This window comes from Euleptes europaea, chromosome 7 (genome assembly GCF_029931775.1).
Source record: "Euleptes europaea isolate rEulEur1 chromosome 7, rEulEur1.hap1, whole genome shotgun sequence".
NCBI classification, from domain to species: Eukaryota; Metazoa; Chordata; class Lepidosauria; order Squamata; family Sphaerodactylidae; genus Euleptes; species Euleptes europaea.
Genome location: NC_079318.1, coordinates 8,578,164 through 8,597,242, shown reverse-complemented (window position 1 = coordinate 8,597,242; position 19,079 = coordinate 8,578,164). Strand labels below are relative to the sequence as shown.

Here is a 19,079-nt window from a genome sequence, read left to right as displayed (position 1 = left end):
TAATCCCTTGATAATGAAGACATGCGACAACCACTACCACGCACTTGGTGAAAACCCTCTTAGAAGTGAAGAAACCAAAGGGCAACACCTGGTAGCGGGTATCCGTCAGAGCAAACTGGGGAAACTCGTGGCCAGATATAGAGTAGAAGGTGTACCAAGCTCCCAGTGTCTGAAAGAAAGGACAGGTGCTAGATCTTCTTTTGAGAGAGTGAAGTACCTGCAGTAGAACCCCAGGCCCCTTTGAGGGCTTATATTGCATCTTTCAGCTGGTGGGAATGAATTTCTTGCAGGAGGGTCACACCAGGTGAAGTGGCTTTGAATACTCTGAATGGTGAAAGCAAAATCCAATGCATATCCAAGGTTGACAATGATAAGCACTCATGTTCTGATGTTATTGCCTCCCAGGCTGGCAAACATTTCTGGAGGCAAGGAATGGGGAGCAGAGTCAAGTCACAAGGAAAGGCAAAATAGATTATTGGAACTAGAAGAAAATTTGGTCCAAGACAAAGCTTAAGTTTTAAAAAATAAATATGAGTACTTGAGAAAAAGATAAAAGCTTCTGAAAAAGGGACAGTATGTGGAAGAGCAAGGTGGTATAGATTATTTCAGCATTTGAGACTGAGACCACAGATGATGTTTTTGTTGCTTGTAATTTTGGGTAGAGATAACCACCAGGTGGTCTGTACTCTCTCTAGAGTATCCTCTGTCTTTCCACCTTAAGCCCTCTTCCTCAAAAGACAGGTCTTCTATTCTGATACAGGCCTCAAGAGTTAGAGTGAAGCCATGAATGGCAGCAGAGAGCAATGGTAGACACATCTGGCTAAAGTGTTTCAGAACTGCTGGAGCAAACTATACAACAAGATGGTTGGCAGCAGAGCAGAGGAAAGATGCCTGTCTTGAGGGGGACTCCTTTGGATGCTTGTGCCTTTTCTTATTTACCAGCACTGAAGAATGATTCCTGCTCTTGCAGGTTTTTAGGGACTGAGAAGTTGTGCCATTAGAAATGGGAGGTAGACATAGACAAATCAGGGCCAAAGTCTGTATCAAGGAAGCAGATGCGGCGACATGTCAAAGTTATCTCCACAGAGGCAGTCAGACCCTGCTCCCAAAGAGCCCAAAGCAATTTCACCTACTAAATTTCCATCAGTAGATTCAAGAGTCTTCCATACAATACTCACAAAAGCTAGCAACTGCAACCACTGGTAGAGAGGAGCTTTCCATTACACTGATAATGGCATTAGTATGCTGTTTTCTACTTTCATAAGTGCTGAAGCACCAGCAACAGAGTTAAGTGGAGTGTATATAGAATTTACACAAAACTGAAGTATATGAAACTTCAAAAAACCCTGGGTTTGTTTTTGTTTTGTATTTTTAAGAAACAAAGATAACATAAAAACTCCTAGACACTGTTTTGACACACAAAATAAAACTGAGTAGGAAGGGGCATATGTGGAGTTGAAGCTGCACCTACAAGGGGGGGATTATTTTATTTTTTGCACATAAAGAGCTAGCTCTAGAAATTTCTGAACTTGATGCTTTGTGCAGGTACAAAGCCCATCAGTATTATGTACCCAGACCATTGTCCCTGTTTCTGTTTCTTCCATTAATAAAATATAGTAATAAAGTGTCATCAATGAGATGTGTTTGGGAAGTTATAGATACAAAATGTGGTGGTCCATCTCAACTGGGGCAAAGCATTGTCACCTTTTCAAAATGTAAAATAAAACATGGGGGAGGGGGGTTTATCCTCTTCCCCCAGGGCCTCTATCTTGTCCACATGGCAAGGGACTATGGAGAGAAGTCCCAACTAGGCAATCTAAGGTAAGGCTGTACTTTAAGCTACTGCAACTTCAAGTAAAGCTAGCCTGTCCAATCAATGTATCTAGTTCTCACCATGGCCAAATCTATGGATACTTAAACCCAGAGACTGCAGTCATGCCCACAAAAGACTAATCTTTCTACAAACCTGAAAATGCCCCAAGTTTACAAAAAAAATCTAAACTGTAAAAACAAACAAACACATACAGTGAAAAAGTCCAAAATAACAGAAGTAGTGCCTGTATCTTTAACACACAAATACCCTCAGTGGCCATTACTACACAACCACAACAATATGCCCGACTTTCAGGCTTGGTTTCTGACAGTAAAAGACAGGACAAGGGATCAGGCCCTTTTCCAGGGCTGTTTTGACCTTTGAAGGAAGATTAATCAAGCCAGGTCCACCGGCAACCACCAGGCAACTTGCTACCACATGACTCTGAGGAAGGACTCATAGAGGCCAAGCCTGGCAGCAGCCACTGAGTGACTTGATACCACTCACCCCAGCAGCCACAAATCCAGTGTGGTTAGTGGCTACAGTTTTAGACTAGGCTCTGGGAGACCGAGGTTCAAATCCCTACTCTGCCAAAGAAGCTTACCGGCTGACTTTGGGCTAGTTATAATTCGCCATCTAACCTACTTCACAGGATTATTGTGAGGATAAAATAGAGGGGATGAAGAATTCTGGGGTGGATAAAAATCAATGGGTTTTTAAAAATTAAAAATCAGATTTTTAAAATTTAAATTGGATTTTTTTACTTAAATTGGATTTTTTTAAAAATAAAATGCTAGATAGTTTTCTATTTGAGATACATTATAGTCCAAAGGCTATTCATCAGGAAATAAGGATTAGTTTTTAATCATGTAGCATGATTTATTTATGCAATGTTTAAATTTTTTGATAAACGAATTCCATTAATCCATTCACAATGTCATGCTCTTCCAGAGATTTCTGTAAGATTATTTGGGGCAGTTTTTCTAACAAGAAGATATCACAAATTCTTGTTTTTGCAGTTCTCAAAAGTGTGAATTTGTGTTTGCAGAGATAACATGCCTTTTCTTCACAGGAAAAATGTTACCAAATAAACATACAGAGTTGAGGAAAAAACCTTAATCCCATTGTTCCTTTGCAAATCTATATACACAGAATCAACCTCTTCCCTCTTAAATGCTAAATTCCAAGAGGTTCAATGTATAGATTGTTTGGAGTGGAATAGACTTGCACAAGTAGCTAAGTGTGAAGAGGGAGGGGCAAGCAGTAAAAATGAAAGTGCAACCTTGTGAGCAGAATACTCCACAAGTCTTTGGATCTTTGTGTAATAATTGTACAAGTCAGTTGTGTGCCTGTGCAATTTAGACGTGAGGCAAGTGCTGAAGGCACTTCAGGGCTGGCAACCTCTTCTCAACCACAGTGGGTTCCTACAACTACACTTAACTGTACAGAACCGACACTTTAATGTAGAAGCAAATCCAAAGGGGTGGTGGTGGTGGAAATAGTAACTGGGATCTGTAAGTCCTTGGCGAGGCCTTGAAGTGCTTGCCAGTCAACTAATAAGATTTCACTGGTTCCAGACCATTCTTCCCAGGGCTTGCCTGACATTGTCCAAACAACAAAGTCTCCACCTGGAACTTCAGACCTGCAGCAGGAATCCCTTAAGTTCTCTGCTCTAGTCCTTGGTTCCCCTTTTCCAGCTTTCCACCAGCCTGTTTCTCCTCCTTCTTTCTGCCAGCCTGCTCTAGCCTAGGCCTACCAACTGTATCTCTCCTTCTCCCTCCTCCTCTCTGGAAAAAGGAAGGCCAGCCTCTCAGAGCCAGGGCTGCTGGGAGATATAGCCCCTTTGAAATTATGTTACATTTGTGTGTATAGCCTGAGGTTTATCACAATATTCTCTCCCTGGAGAAGAAAACCTATAATGGCAGCAGGTCGTAAAAGAGACCCAGATTGGGAATATTTTAATGAAGTTCCTCTTCCTATGGGTAAGGCAGGCATGCGTGCAAAATGTGAACTCTGCAACAAAGAAATGCAAGGCCTGGTGGCCCAAATGAAACAACATCATGAGAAGTGCTGTGATGAAGATGACAAAAGGAACAGATTTGAACAGGCAGGACCTTCAGGTTGGTAAACATGTTGATTTCATCATATTTCTTAAAGACTGCCTCGATAGGGTTGCCAGGTCCCTCTTCGCCACCGGCGGGAGGTTTTTGGGGTTGGTAAACATGTTGATTTCATCATATTTCTTAAAAACTGCCTCGATAGGGTTGCCAGGTCCCTCTTCGTCACCGGCGGGAGGTTTTTGGGGTGGAGGCTGAGGAGGGTGGGGTTTCGGGAGGGGAGAGACTTCAATGCCATAGAGCCCAGTTGCCAAAGCGGCCATTTTCTCCAGGTGAACTGATCTTTATTGGCTGGAGATCAGTTGTAATAGCAGGAGATCTCCAGCTAGTACCTGGAGGTTGAGGAAAAAGAGACCAGCACAACTCAATATATTAAACAATTCATTAACAACTAATAACAGTGAAAATAACAACCACAAAAAGTGCAAATATATACAATTATTTACAATAAGTTATCAAAAGGCCTAATAGCAAGTCCAAAAATCTATCAGAGGCAATTTTTCTTCAAGTCCAAATGTGGTCGACACTGTCAGAAATCAGTTGGGACAAAGTCCAATCCAAAGAAGGAGACAAAGTCCAATCCAAAGAAGGAGGAAACGCTATTCCGGATATTCTTGTAGCGCTTTCACCAAAGCATAGCTTCATCAGCCTTACACTGTGTAAACCGCATACAAATAGGGAGATTCACAATCTTTTTAGTGTTTGGTGCCTTGATGCAGAAGGATTAGCAGCCCTTCTTTTGGGAGCTACAAAAATATTTAACTTAAAAATACTAAAAAATTGCAAAAGATAAAAATAATATTGAAATGGTTTATTTAAAAGATTGTGAATCTCCCTATTTGTATGCGGTTTACACAGTGTGAGGCTGATGAAGTTATGCTTTGGTGAAAGCGCTACAAGAATATCCGGAATAGCGTTTCCTCCTTCTTTGGATTGGACTTTGTCTCCTTCTTTGGATTGGACTTTGTCCCAACTGATTTCTGACAGTGTCGACCACATTTGGACTTGAAGAAAAATTGCCTCTGATAGACTTTTGGACTTGCTATTAGGCCTTTTGATAACTTATTGTAAATAATTGTATATATTTGCACTTTTTGTGGTTGTTATTTTCACTGTTATTAGTTGTTAATGAATTGTTTAATATATTGAGTTGTGCTGGTCTCTTTTTCCTCAGCCTTTGGTTACCAGTATTGTGAGTAATTTTTATAGTACCTGGAGGTTGGCAACCTTATGCCTTGAGGAATTGTCATGTTTGAGCAAATATATATTTGTTATTACTGCATGTTACCGTCATTTTTATACAGTTGTAATGAAGGAATAAATAGCTGAAACAAGCAAATATTCCTTTTTTGGCAGTCCTGAGTGGCAGTGAATACAATGAGTAATACTAAATAAGCAGAAACGCTATAAATAATAAAATAACAGCACTGACTTTTTTGTTTAGGGGAATCCATCATCAACCTAAAGGATTCTGGAAACTATCCACCTTTGAGATTACCATCTACCTGTTCTACAGTTTCAGAGTTATCTGACCAGGATAGTGTTTCAGTGACATCATATACATCACGTATATCACCTAAAAGAACGAGAAAATCCAACCATCCAGGAACCACCATAAATAAGTTTGTGATAAAAACCAGATTAGAAAAAGAGTTAATTGATGAAAAAATTCCCCATTTTGTTTATGCAACACACTCTTCATCTGATTGAAAACCCACACTTCATTAATATGGTTCAGTCACTGAGACCAGGATACAGTCAACCCAGCAGAGCAGATGTTGCAGGGAAACTGCTGGATAAAGTGTATGACAGAGAAATGGAGCAATGTGCAACAGTTCTAGAAGGTAAAATTGTTAACCTAAGTCTTGATGGGTGGAGTAATGTCCACAATGATCCTGTGTATGTGCATGTCAGGAAACAATTGATACGTCAGAAAATGCACACAGCAGAATACTTACAAGAAGTAGCAGCAAAAGCTATAATAAAATGTGAACAAAAACTGAAATGTCTAGTACACAGTTTGGTCACAAACAATGCTGCAAATGTATCCAAGATGAGAAGAAATTTAGAAGAGCATGAAGAAAATATAAAGCTAATAACATATGGTTGCAGTGCTCATTTACTGCACCTCCTAGCCAAAGACTTCAGTGTTCCAGAAATAACAACTAATGTAATTGAAATTGCAAACTATTTCCATAACAATCATTTTGCAGCAACAGCTCTGAAAAGAATGGGTGGAACCAAGCTAACGCTCTCACAAGATGTTAGATGGAACTCTGTAGTGGACTGTTTTGAGCAGTATATCAAGAGCTGGCCTATTCTGATGACAGGTTGTGAACAAAATTGAGAGAAAATAAATGGCACTGTCACAGCCAAAATACTCTACATTGGGCTTAAGAGAAATGTTGAACATAAGCTGAGCATCCTGAAACCTATTTCTGAATCTTTAAACAAAATACAGAAAAATAGCTGTTTTATTGTTGATGCTGTTGAAATCTGGAAAGAACTGAGTGAGCACTTCAACACAGAACCGAACTATGACAGAATTAAATTACAAGCATTAAAAAAACAAATGAGACAAGCACTGTTTCCAGCTCATTTTCTCGCAAATATTGTCGATATTCGTTACCAGGGTCAAACCTTAAGTGCTGAAGAAGAGTTAGCTATGACATGGGTATCTAGCAATCATCCATTTGTAGTGCGAACTATAATAAACTTCAGAGCTAAGGGGAAACCATTCATGCAATATATGTTTGCCGATGATATTTTAAAGAAAGTCACACCAGTAAACTGGTGGAAGTCACTTATTAAGCACTTGGATTTCGAGACGTTGAAGTAATGATTTCACTTTTAACAGCAGTAGCTTCTCCTGGCATAGAAAGAATATTCTCTTCCTTTGGACTCATTCATTCTAAATTGAGAAATCATTTGGGAACAGATAAAGCAGGAAAGCTTGTTTTTCTTTTCCAGATTATGAACAAGCAAGAAAATGAAGAAGAATGAGCTACAGAAGTCAAGTTTTTCATATGTGGACCTGGATAAAACTCAGTCTAAGTTTAAAAAAAAAACATTTTGTTTAACCACATCAGTTAACAAGCATGGATGTTTATAAGAATACATATGCTATAATGTTATTGTTTTAGTTAAATAAAACTATTTAAATTATTATTAAGTTATTATTATTATTAAGTTATTATTAAGTTAATGATTATTTTTCTCCTTCCAATAAAGTACAGCAGAAAACCTGTCCAAATATGAACAATTAACTTATTAAACTGGAGACAGTTCACCTCACAATAATTTCATAATTATCTGTCTATGTATTTCTAATAGTATAACCAAATCAGTAATTTTTGATATAACTGTAAAAACTACTCTGAACATTTATTATTCCAAAAATGAAACCTTCATCTGGTTGTAAATATTAAGATTATACCAGCAAGAATGAGTCTTTCTGTAAAAAAAAAAAACATGATTTAAATCAAGTCTTACTGACTAGTGATTTAAATCCTGATTTAAATCGATTTGATTTAAATCAAATCCACCCTGGAGAATTCTGAAAGCTGTTTTGGGTTTCCATTGTGGAGAAATGTATGATATAAATTAAATCAATAAATAATATATCCACAGTTGTTGTGAGTACAAAATATAGAAAGAGAAAAAGGTGCTGTAAACTTGGTTGGGTCCCCATTAGTGAGAAAAGCAGGATAATAAATATTGAAATAAATAAAAACAATTAGGTTCATACAGAAAGTGGCTTTCCCATTGACAAGTTCAACTGATTATTTAGGGATTTAAATAGCCCTGTGAATCAAGTCAAGAAAACAGCGGAGATGAGCCACAATTAGTAAAATCCTCTAACACTAATCCCAGCAAAGCACGCCTGTTGCAGAATCCCACAGTAATTGAAGCTTTCAAACAAAGTGCTTTCAAGGGCAACAACACATACAGCGAATCATAGTAAATCAGCCAAGAAATTACAAAAGCAATTTTGTATGAACTATGTGGGCTCTCAATTAGCTTTTGGTCATGAAGCCCTAAATAGCTTGGGTCCAGCATACTTTGGGACTTCCTTTCCCCACAAAAGCCCTCTTGCTAATTAGACTGATCAGAGAAAGCACTATTCTGTGTGCCAACAAATTTACTCACGACCTTAAAGTGACATCCTTGGGTATAAAATCAGAATATTTAAAATAGTGACTCTGCAACTGCCCAGTTACAAGCTTCTCTTTGCTTGTTTCATGTGACAGGTCACTTAATTTATATTTACCCAAGCCCTGATCTAATTGACTGCAACTTTTGGTATTGTTTGAAGACTATCTTAAAAAGATAGGATCTGAATTGTACTAATAATTTTTAAAATTTCTATTTCCTGTATTATTCCCAAATTACATGCAGTCTTTGAAGTACAGATCATGACTTTGACAATGATGGGATCTGACATCGTCTGGAACGGCTGGTTGCAAATCGTAAATGACACACTACCAAGATAAAAAAATAAATGTAAAGCAGTAGCCATATCATTCTGTGGTAGCAAAATAAAACAAAAATTCAGTGGCACCTTGAAGACTAACTACATTTATTTCAATATTAGCTTCTGAACCATTTCTGCATACAAGCACTAGGCTACATGAGAAATTATCCATAACATATAAGATACCAATGTGTTCCAAATAAAATTTTGCACTTTGTCAATTGACAGACTTCAATATTAAAAAAAAACCTTAAATAGAGTAAAAATACATTTAATATTTTCATCATTAATATTATCACAACCACAACAACTATAGATTTGTGTCTGAATTCTATTCATAGTCCAGCACCAGTTCCATAATTTTAAAAAACCCCACTGTTGACAGTAATGGAAATGGAATGGGGACACCGAAACAAGTCAAAGATAAGGCCCCTGCATTTTTAGGAAATAAGCCAGTACTGTAAAGCCCTCTTAAAGTCCAATATGTTGGACAGAGCTTAACTTTTTACTTTATCAATTTCCTGCCTGCTAGACCTCTGTTTCACCCTCCAACAATTCTACATTAGACCAGGGTTTCAGCCTTCCTTAGTCATCAGAAAAGACTCAGTTTTCCTGAGCAACCATTTAGCTGTGACATAGCCATAAATTAGATGTTCTCCCATCTTATTATTCTATGCATAAAAGACAGCACAATGGTTGACTAAAGTTTCTCAACAAAGCTAAGCAGCATAGTTCTCACTGAAGTGATAACATTGAGGTCAGGGTTGTACTGCTTTAAATTGCAGGTGAAGGTCTGCATTGACTCCATACACATTTTTAACATGTAGGAAACAAAATGCTAGGGATAAGCATTTTAGAAGAGAAGGTTTTATGCCCCACTTTTCTCTACCTTAAGGAGTTCCAAAGCAACTTACAAACATATTCACTTCCCCTCCCCACAACAGACACTTTGTGAGGTAGGTGCAGCTGAGAGAGTTCTAGAACACTGTGACTAGCCCAAGGTAACCCAGAAGGCTTCATGTGGAGGAGCGGAGAATCAAACCCGGTTCTCCAGATCAGAGCTCTCTGCTCTTAACCACTACACCTAACCTCTACTCATACAACAAGTGTTCTATTTAGAGGTTTGTTTGCTTTGTCTAGAGGAACATTCAGTGATACCTGAAATAATATAGATTAGCCACTGCTTTACCACTGCTTTACCACCTGGCCCTAACGTGAAGAGTATAATTTATAACAGGTGGATCAACATCTAGGCATTCCAAGTATGTGTACTCTCACAATTTATCATCAGAAAACCAGAACTGTTAGCTTTAACACAGAAACAGTGCAGCCAAACATGATAAAAAATGCATACTGTGTTCCCAAATGGGTTGTGACACAACCAATGAAAGATGAACATGTGTATATGTGAACCAGACTTAAGAAGCAATTAATACATATTTCACAATACAAGACTACAACATCTCTCAAACAAGGCAAGCGTCCTACATATGTGTGTTAAGTGCCGTCAAGTCACTTCCAACTTACAGCAACCCTATGAATGTTCTCCAAAACATCCTACTGTTAACAGCCTTGCTCAAGTCTCACAAACTAATGGCCGTGGCTTCCTTTATTGATTCAATCCATCTCATGTTGGGTCTTCCTCTTTTCCTGTTGCCTTTGACTTTTCCAAGCATTATTGTCTTTTCTAGTGACTCTTGTCTTATCATAATGTGACCAAAGTGTGATAGCCTCACTTTAGTCTTCTAGGGAGCGTTCAGACTTTGATATGATCTAGAATCGACTTATTTGTCTTTAAGGCAGGCCACACTATCCATAAAACTCTCCTCCAACATATTTCAAATGAATCAAATTTCTTCCTGTCAGATTTCTTCATTGTCCAACTTACTATGTATGGGTGTGAAAGCTGGACAATGAAGAAAGCTGACAGGAAGAAAGTAGAGTCCTTTGAAATGTGGTGTTGGAAGAGCGTGTTATGGATTCCATGCCCCCCCCAAAAACCCAATCAGTGGGTTCTAGATCAAATCAAACCTGAACACTCCCTAGAAGCTAAAATGACTAAATTGAGGCTATCGTACTTTGGTCACATTATGAGAAGACAAGAGTCACTGGAAAAGACAATAATGCTAGGAAAAGCTGAAGGCAGCAGGAAAAAAGGAAAACCCAGCATGAGATGGATTGATCTTACCTGTACAGCCAATCAAGTTAATTCCTGACTTGATTTCTTTATCCAATTGTATACCTTTGTGGTTTTACCCATAAATCAACAAGGCATACATGTATTCTTACAATTCCTAGCCACATCACAAACATGAATTAAAGCTCTGAAGCTGCCAAACATTCCTAACATTACATTGGCAATGGCATAAATTAAATCTTATAAGTTTATGAAACACTAAATCTTTAGAAATTAAAAATTTTATGTGGAAAAATAAAGAACTGGAAAATTTTGTATTTTGGAAAATTTCTGCCCCCCCCCCATATTTGATCCAATACTCTACAAAATAAGAGAGCTATGCCTGCATATTATTCTACATGGCAACTATGTAAACATACTAAACGTGTATTAACATATGCACCAGGACTGACACTTAAACATTTCATGGTGGTTCTTACAATAGATAGGAATTTTCCCCCATTCTATTGTTTTCTGGGTTCCTTAGACACTTGTAGAAAAATGAGACACCCCATCTTAGAAACAAAGACAGCTCTACGCTTGGAGTACAACCAAGATAACCCCTGCTTGTCATGGAGCCCTTCCATGGCTTCCACAATATGTCAGATACAGAGGACAGATTCTTAAGAAAATGGCATAAGAGGTACTAGCTTGCAGCATATCCAGTATGTAATCAAAGAACACACTTTTTAAGTGGGAGACTGGCCATGGGAAAGAGATTCGTAAAAGCAATCATCAAGCACAGTTTTTTTTAGCAAGACCCTGACTGACATGAAGGAGATGTTTACAAAGTACAATTGGAAAGGCTGTTTTAATTCATTTCATATTTATACACTGTAGAAAAATCGATGTTAGCACAATCCATATTCTGCCATAAAATTTGCAATATTTAATTAGATTTCTGGAGGTCAGTAGGGGAGGCAGAGAATGAGAGAAAGCATTGTATCTTGATTATACAGATACAGACTTTAATTTTTGTGCAATCCACACCAAAAAAAAACAAAAAAACACCTGACCTAAATACACTTGGCAAGGTACTCAGCAGTTATATACGAAGTATAGCTGAATATATTTCAATAGTGCATAAATAGCTCATTAAAATCTTTGAACAGTCCATCATGTATTAGAAATACCTTTGCCCAAACTAGATAGTAAGGTCTGCCTAGAAAATTATTCTGCTAGCATTGTGAAACTGATTCGATATAATGATAATGTATGACTAACAAACCACCTTCACTTAATATGCTTTCACACATACCAAATAATGCACTTTCAATCCAATTTCAATGCACTTTGCAGCTGGATTTTACTGTGTGAAATGGCAAAATCCACTTACAAACCATTGCTAAAGTGAATTGAAAGTGGATTGAAAGAGCATTATTCAGCATGTGTAAACGTGCCCAGTATAATCCCAACCTCTTCCAATATTTTATATAACTTTTTAATGGCCACTGCCATCATTTTATACAAGCTGCATAGAGGCAGAGAGAGATATACTTAACAAGTCAGTATGTAAGGTTTTACTACAATAAAAAAACCTAATACTGATATTTAGTGCTCTCATTCTCACATACACACAAATCAATCAAGAGCACCTTAGGAAACAGGAAAACAGTGTCCAAAAGAACCATATTTCTTTTCACCTAGATTATACTTACAGTTCAATGGCTTTATTCCACATGATGACATAGCCTGAGAGAGTGAAGGACTCCACATTGACAATGTGTATATTTCCTCTTTCAGTGCCCACATACAGCCATTTACTTTGGAAAGGCAGATGGCAAAATGTTATCCTGTAAGAGAACACATCAAAAATGGAAATAAAGACGACTTCTCTAAATCTAAAGACCAAATGGCAAAATCAAGAAAGGTCACTGTATCACATACACCCACACCTATTTATTTAATTCTCCCCCAAGCCATTAATTCCAGTCATGAAATTTAGCGGCAGTTCACTTTTTTAACATAACATACACTGAGGCGGCATAACTGTCTTAAAAAAAAAAAAATCTATTCACAGCCAGTCTTACATATGATAGTCACATAATGTACTACTGTACAAAAAAAAATGCATAATGGCTATTAAGGTGAAACGGCTTCACATCATGTAACCTTCCAAACCCATCATTCTGGATGAAGTTTTCTACTTTATATACTGCTTATGTTCAAAGATTTGCTTGAAACTGACTCTCAAGGCAGAACTGCTATGAAAACAGTTTTATAAGTTAGATTTGAGCTTGGGAAATGCGCTACTCACAATTGATAAGGCAGATTGAATAGGCATTTGTGATTTAAAAGTAAGCAACAGGAAGCTATACACAAAACTTCCAACAGTGGTATTTCCCAGGATTCTCTGAAAATTTTCAGCATGTGGAAGGGAGATGTCGTATAACATGATAGATGGGAAATCAAATCAACATAAGAATATAAGAAAGGCCATGCTGGATCAGACCAAGATCTATCAAGTCCAGCAGTCTGTTCACACAGTGGCCAACAAGGTGCCTCTAGGAAGCCCACAAACAAGACAACTGCAGCAGCATTGTCTTGCCTGTGTTCCCCAGCACCTAATATAATAGGCATGCTCCTCAGATCCTGGAGAGAATAGATATGCATCATGACAAATATCCATTTTTACTAGTAGCCATGAACATGTCCAGTCCCCTCTTTGTTCAGGTGATCTTAATTAGTTACATATAGAGAGAGTTGCCAGGTCCCTCTTCGCCATTGGCGGGAAGTTTTTAGGGCAGAGCATGAGGAGAGTGGGGTTTGGGGAAGGGAGGGACTTCTATGCCATAGAGTCCAATTGCCAACGCAGCCATTTTCTCCAGGTGAACTGATCTCTATCAGCTGGAGATCAGTTTTAATAGCAGGAGATCTCCAGCTAGTACCTGGAGGTTGGCAACCCTACACATATACTTTTACATTAATTTTGTCGGGGCAATCTCATACTCCCCATGCTGAATAGTTCTTTGAAAAATAGTTTGCACATCCCTCCAAATGTTAAACACAAAAAACCCCTGAAAGAACCCAACCAGAAAGTTTCATAACCAAGATTGTAATTTTCAAGAGGGATCTACACATAATTTTATTTCTGGCATTTAAAAATGGCCTTTCTCCAGCTAGGACTCAATTATAGTCATGTCCCCCAAACCTCATTCCCAGGACAGTTAATAATTTTTTTTAATACTTGGAGAAGGATAAGAACAAAAGTTGTTGCTCACTTTCTTGTCAGGAACAATATACAATTAAATTAGGTCTATGCTTTTAACTATGTAAGTGGAACAAAAACTAGATGAGAAACAACATTTGAAACAACAATTAAGAAAATTCAAAACAAGTGTGTATCTGTAATTTACAAGAAATACAATTTAGGAAGTATTTACATTTAGAGAGCACATTATTTACTAAAATCAACCCTCACAAAGAAGAGAAGCTAGAGCTCTTTTAAAAATCTGTGAATCTTTCTTTTCAGAATTCTAATTGTGATGAGTGAGATGTATCATTCAACATATGCCTAACCTTCCATTACTGTGGTACAGAAAACACAGGAATTCAAGTATTGCCTACCATCTTCACCTTTAGAGGAAAGGCATATTATCTTGGAGTTCCTGGGCATGGCCCTGACTAGTAAAACCGTACAAAGGATGGACGGAGTGTTCAAGTAGAGCTGCTGTGGTGCAGCACTAATCCAAGCTAACATTACTAAACTCCTATTGAGTCTAAATGCATTTTGCATAATTACTTACGTAAATGTATTAATAGTGAAACAAGGTCACTTGAGAGGCAATTTGCAGATTCTTGCAAAGGAAATCCTTTGCTAGTTGTAGGCCATATGTCTCCTTTGATAAAACTGTCAAAGCTACTTAGGCAAAACCTTTATCATGATCTGTAAAACTTGACGTAATGCATAACAATTAAACAGCATTTGTTTTCTAAAAAAAGGCTTTATTACAAAATCTCAAACACTGAGGTTCCAATCAAGAAGCAAAGCTCTCCACCTCCTCCTTCTTTTAGCTTAAAACATTATTACTAGCCAAGATTTTTGACTGATTTTTATTGGTTAATGCAGTTTTTGATTGTAAAACCTTTTATTTTGATTACAATTGTTCTCTTGTATATCACTGTGAACTGTTGTCAGCAGACAGGAAACCTAGCCACCAAACTGTCAGAAGGTGCTGGCAGAAGAGGATTTCCCCTGCGTTCCCCTTACCCTAGCACTCCCTTTTGACCCCAGAAAGGTGCTGCTTGGTATCAAAAGCCTTATCTTGTCAAACATGCACTTTGATTGGGAGGACCACAGTGAGGACTGAGGAAACTGAGGTAGAGGGAAAAAACAGGGTGCTTTTATCAGATGTCTCTTCCTCACATCAGTCTTTATCTTTGTGTTTGTCTACACATCTTTGTGATAAATCCTTAACACTGGACACTGCGCCTCCTGAACTGGGTTCCAGTGTCACACCCCAATATTATGAATTCCCTCCCAAACCAAGGAACTTGCTATTCTTCTGATGTCACCACTTGGGGATATACGGCATATCAATATTAATACTAGACAAATGTTAATATAGTGCAAGTGCTAAAATTGGATAGACTGCTCCACGCCAGTTCACTATTCACTATCACATGTGTATGTGCATGTGTGGGGAAAACCAGACTTGCTATTCCCCCACAACACTTTTCTTTAAAGGTAAATTGTGACTGAGCAGCCAGCTTGCAGGCAATTTATTTACTTCTATATCCCACCTTTCTCCCAAGTGGGCCCCAAACTGGCTAAAATTGCTCTCCTCTCCTCCATTTTATCCTCAACCATCTTGTGAGCAGGTTAGGCTGAGAGCGTGTGACTGACCCAACCGGTCACTCAGAAAGCTTCCATGACAGAGTGGTGATTGGAACCTGGATCTCCCAGATCCTAGTCTGACACATTGACCACTATATGACACTGGTACACTATTTCAGGAATTCTCGCTCTGTGTAAGCACTTGCCCTGTGACAATCCCACAAACAACATCCACAGACAAGTATTCCAAAAGAGAGTTGATTTATTGGAGAATCCACAGGTTAACAGTAGCTAGGAATCAAGACGGCACTTATGAGAACTAAAAGCTTGGTGATGGGTATAAATGAAAGAACACAGAATAACACAGGAAACCATGGCAACCCCCCTCCCACCGGAATAAGTTCCCATGAAGTTCCGAGTCAAAATACATAGTTGCCAGTTGACCGTTGGTGAGGCTGACCTTGGGCAGCACCTGGTGAAAGCACAACATTCTCTGTCAGACTATGCCTGGCATTCTCTGTACATCGCCCAGGCTAGGCCTGACATTCTGCCCCCCCAAAGGCCCCCCTTTCATTTTCCGGGCGATGGCTTATGCGGGTAGGCATCATGGAATTCATGGACCAGGCGAGGGGCGGAAATGTCGCGCGAGTGTACCCATTCGTCCTGAGCAGAACTGAAGTGCTTCCAGCAAACTAGATACTGGAGGGAACCATGATGGACACGCGAGTCCAGGATCTTAGCAATTTCAAAATGCTCCTCCCCCCCCCCACCAGCGTAGCTTGAGCTTTGTACTTGCTTTTGGCTTGTTCCAGATTTTTTATTAACCATGGCTAGGTGGTTTGAATCGTGTGTACCCAGGCAGCCACGTCTCCACCTCCCACCACCTCAGACATGTCCACATGGCTGATGGGGCCAAAATCGTGTCCATACACAGCTTGAAAAGGGCTAAACCCAGTGGACTGGTGTACCGCGTTATTGTAAGCATATTCAGCAAAGGGCAACAACTCAACCCAATCATCTTGGTGGTAATTAACATAACAGCGCAAATAACATTCTAGCACAGCATTCACCCGTTCAGTTTGGCCGTCTGTTTGGGGATGGAAGGCGGTTGACAGTCCTTGTTCCACCCCAACCAATTTTAGGAAAGCTTTCCAGAATTTAGCCACAAAACTACTTCCACGGTTGCTGACCACCTTGAGCGGAAATCCGTGCAATTGAAAGATGTGCGTCACGAAGAGGCGGGCCAGTTTTGGGGCGGAAGGGATGCCCGCGCAAGGTACAAGATGCACCTGTTTCGAGAACAGGTCCGTGATTACCCAAAGTAGTTTTTCCCTCGCTGAGGGGTAGATCAGTCATGAAATCCATTGCAATCACTTCCCAGGGTTTGGTGGGGGTTTCCAAAGGTTGTAATAGTCCAGGTGATTTGCCCTAGGGTCTTTTGGCAGCAGCACACACTGGGCAACTGCGGATGAATGAATCCACGTCAGATCGCATGCCCGCCCACCAAACTGTCTCCTCAGTAAATGTTACATCTTAAGAAAACCAAAATGTCCTGCGGTTTTGGCCCCATGAACCAGATGTAGAACCTCCCTCCGTAGTACCTTAGGCACATACAATCTGGAGTCTTTATACCAATAACCCCCGTGTTCTATCAGTGACGTTGGGAGGGTCTTAGCAGAGAGTTCGGCTTGGCAACCACCATGGAGTTTCCCTGAAGGAATCGGTTAGTCCCTCCATGTCCGGCGTAGTGGGCACCACGCTAGCAGGGTTCATTGCAGGAGAAGGAGTCGGTGTTGTCGGGGGGGTTTGGGCTGTTGGTTTGCCTGGGCGGACGGGCCCCTGCCCCTCGGGACTGGCATTTCGGGATTGCATGGGGGGTGGAGCCAGAGCTGGTGAAGGAGGCACGGGAAGCGGGGTGGACAGGCCGACCGACGTGGTCAGGCTTTGGGCTTTTCCCCCCTGAGAAGGCTGTATCGGGAGCCGGGTCTGCGACCGGGTTTGCACTGCCAGGGTGAGCAGTAAACCCCTCTGAGCTGGAGTAAAGAGGGACTCGGTGGGGCACTCAACCTTGGTAGGGTATTGGGGAAGTCTAGACAAAGCATCAGCCAGCAAGTTTTGCTTCCCCAGCACGTACTTCAGTACAAAGCGGAATTGGGCAAAGAAGTCCGCCCATCGTACCTGTTTCGCGGACAGTCTGTGAGCCCCCGTCAACGCCTCCAGGTTTCTGTGATAGCTCCATACCTCAAAAGGGACTTTAGAACCCTCCAAAAATTGTCTCCACACGGTGAGGGCGTGCTTGACCGCGGCCGTCTCCTTTTCTGAGATTGGCCAATTGAGCTGAGAATGTGTGAACTTCTTTGAGAAGTAAGCACACGGATGGAGTTGACCGTCCCTCCCTCACTGCAATAAAGCACCTCCCATCACAACATCTGAAGCATCTACCTGGACTATAAACATTTGTTCTGGTTCGGAGGTAAACAGTCATTTGAGACTGTCAAAAGCAGTTTGGCACTGGGGTGTCCAATTCACTTTAGCCGAAGGCAGGGTGGCTGCGCTTCCCTTGCCTTTAGTCTTAAGGAGGTCTGTGATGGGCAGTGCAATTTGAGCAAAGCTGGGAATGAAACCCCTGTAGAAATTTGCGAATCCGAGAAACCTTTGAACCTGTTTATGGGTTGAGGGTGGTTCCCAAGTGGTTACTGCTTGCACTTTCTCTGGGTCCATCGTGAGTCCATGGTGTGAAATTATATAGCCCAGAAAAGTCAATTGCTTTTGGTGAAATTCACACTTGGATACCTTAGCATAGAGTTGATTGCGTCTAAGACGTTGTAAGACTTACCTAACCAGGGCGACATGTTCATCCATGGTTTTAGAGTAAATAAAAATGTCATCTAAATAAACCACCACTCCTTTGTATAGCAAGTCATGCAGTATTTCATTAATGAGTTGCATGAAGACCCCCGGAGCCCCCTTCAATCCAAACGGCATCACTAAAAATTCAAACATACCAAAGCAACTGGAAAAGGCTGTGAGGGGCTCGTCTCCTTCTCAGATCCTGACTCTATAATAGGCTTCGACAAAGTCCAACTTGGTGAAAATGTGTCCCTCCTTTAACTGTCCCAAAATATCTGAGATCAAAGGAATGGGGTAGGCATTGGTCTGGGTGATTGCATTGAGTTTTCAAAAGTCAATGCATAATCGCAAGTCACTGGTCTTTTTGCGCACGAAGAAAGCTGGGGCTGAATTCGGGGCAGTAGAAGGTCGGATAAAACCTTGAGCCAAATTCTTGTCTAAGAAGTCATGAAGCACTGTTCGTTCAGACGCGCTCATGGGATAAATCTTGCTTTTGGGTAGTTTCCCCTCCCCCACCACCTCAATAGCACAGTCTGTTCTGCGGGGAGGGGGTAGTACATCACACTCTTGTACATCAAAGACATCTGCAAAGTCCTGGTATTCAGCAGGTAGTTGGGATGACCCAGAGGCGTCCAAAACCAAGGCAGGGGTTGTCGGGAGTACAGTTTTAACAGCCATTTCATACCGATGCTGTTCGCAACTTGGGCTTGAAAATGATAACGTCTCGGCCTCCCAGTTAATGGAGGGGCTGTATCCCCTCAGCCAATTAATTCCCAATACGACAGTGTATCGTATATTGGGAGCTATAGTGAAGTCGATTTGTTCCCAATGGTGACCGATGCCCATCGCCACTCCCCTAGTGTGACAGTCAA

The 19,079-nt window shown here is 40.3% G+C and overlaps 1 protein-coding gene across 2 annotated transcripts in view; it reads right to left on the bottom strand.

The window, feature by feature from the left end:
* STXBP5 (syntaxin binding protein 5) overlaps nt 1-19,079 on the bottom strand; it is a 210,609-nt gene that overhangs the window by 137,972 nt on the left and 53,558 nt on the right. For both annotated transcript variants that reach the window (XM_056852557.1, XM_056852558.1), the window contains exon 5: nt 12,239-12,373. In XM_056852557.1, coding sequence (XP_056708535.1) covers nt 12,239-12,373 — 135 coding nt within the window. The remainder of the gene's footprint in view (nt 1-12,238; nt 12,374-19,079) is intronic.